Source organism: Diceros bicornis, chromosome 14 (genome assembly GCF_020826845.1).
Source record: "Diceros bicornis minor isolate mBicDic1 chromosome 14, mDicBic1.mat.cur, whole genome shotgun sequence".
Taxonomy (NCBI): Eukaryota; Metazoa; Chordata; class Mammalia; order Perissodactyla; family Rhinocerotidae; genus Diceros; species Diceros bicornis.
The window spans coordinates 36799140-36803781 of record NC_080753.1 but is presented as its reverse complement, the minus strand read 5'-3'; the positions used below and the strand labels follow the sequence as shown (position 1 = coordinate 36803781).

Here is a 4642-nt window from a genome sequence, read left to right as displayed (position 1 = left end):
GCAACATGCCCTGGATTACGTGAAGAAAGAAAAATATTAATGATAAATCTAATAAAGAAAAAAATGGTTGATTCACAGTCTGTAAGTGACAGGTAGTCAATATTTAACAGTCTAATGGCCCAAATACCGTACAACCTCTGAGGTTGGGATCTTATAAAATAGCAATACTATGCCTTAAAACATTTTTGTCTTGGAAAAAAATCTTGGGCTAGAAGAACTAATTCTCACTAATAATAGTGTTCCACATATTATTTTGTCTTTTAGGTGATGCTGAATCAAACCTTAGTCACTGAATTTCTCCTTCTGGGAGTGACAGATTTCCAAGAACTGTGGCCTTTTCTCTTTGTTGTTTTCCTTGCAATTTATTTTGCCAATGTGGCTGGGAATGGAGCCATCCTGATGATTGTCACCTCTGATCCAAGACTCCATTCACCTATGTATTTCTTCCTGGGCAATCTATCGTGTCTAGATATCTGCTACTCCACGGTAACACTGCCAAAGATGCTAGAGAACTTCCTCTCTACACACAAAGCAATTTCTTTTTTGGGATGCATAAGTCAACTTCATTTCTTCCATTTCCTGGGCAGCACAGAATCCATGTTGTTGGCTGTGATGGCCTTTGACCGCTTTGTGGCTATCTGCAAACCACTTCATTATGCTGTCATCATGAATCATCAGCTCTGTACCCAGATGGCTATCACTATCTGGACCATTGGTTTTTTCCATGCCCTACTGCACTCCATAATGACCTCTCACTTGAACTTCTGTGGTTCCAACCATATCCATCACTTCTTCTGTGATGTTAAGCCATTGCTGGCGTTGGCCTGTGGGAACATTGAGCTTAACCAGTGGCTGCTCAATACTGTCACAGGAATGATTGCTATGGGCTCATTCTTTCTAACACTTCTCTCCTATTTCTACATCATCACTCATCTCTTCTGCAAAACCCATTCTTGCAGCATGCTTCACAAAGCGCTGTCCACTTGTGCCTCCCACTTCATGGTAGTTATTCTTTTCTTTGCTCCTGTTGTCTTTACCTATGTTCGTCCTGCTTCAGGCAGCTCCATGGACCAGGACCGGGTCATTGCCATCATGTACAGTGTTGTCACTCCTCTAATAAACCCACTGATCTATACTTTGAGGAACAAGGACGTGAAGCGGGCCTTGAGTAGGGTGATCAGAAGGAGGGTCTGACTTGGAGAAATCTAGAGAACTCTTCCGAGGCATAAATAAGCAGGCAATGAGAAAGTTGAGGTGTGAAATTATACTACTTCTCAAATTGTTTACAATATGTACGACAGAGGGAACTGGATAAATGAAAAATAAATGGGAAAGTTCAGTCTAGTTGTATTAAACAATACATTCATAGGTAATATAAAGGGAACTTGAACAAATGGGACACTAGCTGTGAAACTCTAATTCTGAATTTATTTTTGAGATATCAGTTGACATAATTGATTTGTTACTTATTCTAATATGCTTCCATCTGAAATTAGGTATAGAAATATGCCTATATTACCCATGTATTTGATAGATGGACAGTATTTAGGACTACTTATCTGTATGATCCCTCTAAGTTAACACATTTTAATGTGAGAAATAAAATTATGATGCTTTTATATTTTGAGGATTTTAATTTAGGGCCATGGTTGCTCAATTAGAAAAGTAAATGTTAACTCACATATAATTTAAGGGGAATTTTTAAGAAGTATGTCATGATTTCTTGTTCTCCAAGCTTGGAGGCAAACAATAAAGTAAATGACAGGGGCTGGCCCCAGTGGCCTAGTGGTTAAGCTTGGCATGCCCTGCTTGCTTTGGTGGCCCAGGTTCGGTTTCTGGGTCTTGGACCCATACTGCTTGGTGGCCATGCTGTGGTGGCGACCAACATACAAAACAGAGGAAGATTGGTATGGATGTTAGCTCAGGGTGAATCTTCCTCAGCAAAAAAAAAAAAAAAGAATCAAATGACAGTGTAATCACCAATTAACAGAAATAAAATAACCAATGGTTCATCTAAAGAGTTCCGGAACCTCTGTTTCCAGAGATGTTTTAAAAGTCAACTGGCCAAACTGTTAAGGATTACTGTGAAATGTTGTTAAAAGTGGACACAGCTTGCAAAAAACTAAAGAATATCTTTTATCTCATTAGTGTGTTATTTTCTCTCAGCTTCTGGTCATTGACTTTCAAAATTATTTTTTCTTTTTCATTTTGTTTTCCTATTCTATCCATATATCAGTTTACTGTAATATAATGTAATATGATGTAATATGGGAGAAACGTGAAAAATAATCAAAATTTGGAGGTTTTTTCCTTACTTAGCACCAAACTCATACTTAGTGAAAGCAATAAAGTCATAATTGCTGAGATGTTTCTGGAGCTAATAGGCAAAGGGTACTACATTCCTCAGTTTCTAAGTACCTAGGAGTGGCTGCTGGCTCGTAAATGATGATAGGATGCCAGTATTTACAACTGTTTATTTATTTATTTTTGGGAAAGATTCGCCCTGAACTAACATCTGTTGCCAATCTTCCTTTTTTTTTTTTCCTCCCAGAAGCCCCAGTACATAGTTGTATCTTCTAGTTGTAAGTCCTTCTAGTTCTTCTCTGCGAGCTGCTGCCACAGCATGGCTACTGACAGATGAGTGGTCAAGTTCTGCGTCCAGGAACTGAACCCAGGCTGCCAGTGCGGAGCACACCAAACTTTAACCACTAGGCCATCGGGCTGGCTTTATAACTATTTAGAGATACTGCTAGACAAGACTGTGAAAGTTGTTCTGAACTGTTGGATTGACTATTCAAAGCCTCTGCATTCACTTTTGCAAACCCAAACAGTTTGGTTTGGACCTGTCTTTTGTGCTTCTTCTATCTTCCAGCTTAATCTTCTTTGATCCATCAATTCCAGTTCTGTAAATGAGAGAACGTATTTGTGGAGAAGGCATCATTCACCTTGTACTGTCTCAGACTAGCATCTCTTTCAATGATAATTGGTTACATAATCCAATCTGCTTAGAGGTTGTGAATTATAAAAGAACAAATGGAGTTCTGGTGTCTATTGCTGCATAACACAGTAGTACTCCAAAACTTAGTGGCTTAAAACCATTTATTTAAGTAAATTGCATTATTCTGTGGAATAAAATGGGAGGGCATAGCAAGGAAGGGTTTACTCTGCTCAATAATATCTGAGGCCTCAGTTGGAATGACTTAAATAGCAGTACATGGAATAGCTGGGAGGTGACAAAGTGTCTTTCTCCGTATTTCTCTCTTTCTCCAGTTTCTCCTTGTGGCTAGCATAGGCTGCCTCAGCAGGGATGACTCAGGGCAGACTTTTTACACAGGGGCCAACAGACCAAGGCAAAGCTCCAGTTGTCTCAAAGACAAAGCCCATAACCAGCATTAATATCACTTATTCCATACTCTATTGGTCTAAGCAGTCACAGGCCAACTGAGCTTCATACAGAATAGAAATAGACACTGCCCCTCAAGGGAAAGTGTCAAAGATTTGTGGGTATCTTTAATCCACCACAGTCCCACCTCTAACTACAAATAATTTTCATTGTACCCACATATGAAGTACACTTACTCCCACTCCCAGTAATCCAAAAATCTATCCCATTACAACATCAGCTCAAAGTCCGGGTATTTCATCTAAATCAAGCAAAGGTGCAGATGAGGCTTCTTGGGTATGTTTCTTCAAGTATAGCTCCTTTTAATGTGAAGAACTTTGAACTAAAAAGTCGAGTTATCTTCCCATCACAAACTCAACACATAATAGTATGATAGATGTAGGATGACCAAAATAGAAAAATTTCATTCCAAAAGGGAAAAATGGGAGGCACATAACAGTAACATAGCAGTTGTAAAATCTAGCTGAGGACATTTTTCTAGCTCTATCCCCTACAGTGCAAGATGATGAAAGTGAAAATGATGATGCCAATGAAATTCTTTTTAAAATATTTTAGAGTCTTATGATTCTTATTGAGTTCTACTCAGTTATACAAATGCCACACTCAGAAATCTCTTTCAGATAGGTCTTTCTCTAGCTTGAGCTGAGAGTCAGGGTATTTTGGGATAACACTCTTAATATTCCTAGAAACATTTTTGTCTGGTTGAAAGGGTCTACAAGCCATGTCTTTAAGATTTTGGGGGGTCTTCTTATCTATCATAGAGCATCTAAGAGACCTGTCCTTAAGATTTTTAGAATCTAACCTAGGTTTCCTTTTTATTTTTCTGAGGTTTCAACAAAGGATCTTATAGCCACTTCCTTGACAACTTTTTGCCATCTAGAGGAGCTAGGACTTATATACAGTTTAATTTTTGAGTCTGACCTATCCTCGTGTCTTTAATTTTTCTCTAAATTCTTCTTGAAAATTGAATGGTTTGGTTTATACCTCATCTCATTCTTCCTATATTTTATAATAGGCAACTAAAAGAAATTGGTTGGAACTTGCACAATTCTTCCTGGTAATCTCCTCAGGAAGATATATGGGTTCAATTAGATACGCTTTCTGTCTTCCATATTACAGTAGATAAGAGTGTATGCCTTTTTTGGCTTCCAGGCCAATTGCTAGAGTTAAATCGCTGCATATACTAACTGGGGATGTCCTAGGGACATTAAAGGAAGAAAGAATAAAACCCAAAGGAGT

At 38.4% G+C, this 4642-nt stretch overlaps 1 protein-coding gene across 1 annotated transcript; it reads left to right on the top strand.

The window, feature by feature from the left end:
* Positions 1 to 267: 267 nt before the first annotated feature.
* LOC131413471 (olfactory receptor 12D1-like) lies at positions 268 to 1194 on the top strand. The gene has a single exon (XM_058553998.1). It carries the CDS (start codon positions 268 to 270, stop codon positions 1192 to 1194), a length of 927 nt encoding a protein of 308 aa, XP_058409981.1.
* Positions 1195 to 4642: the final 3448 nt, after the last annotated feature.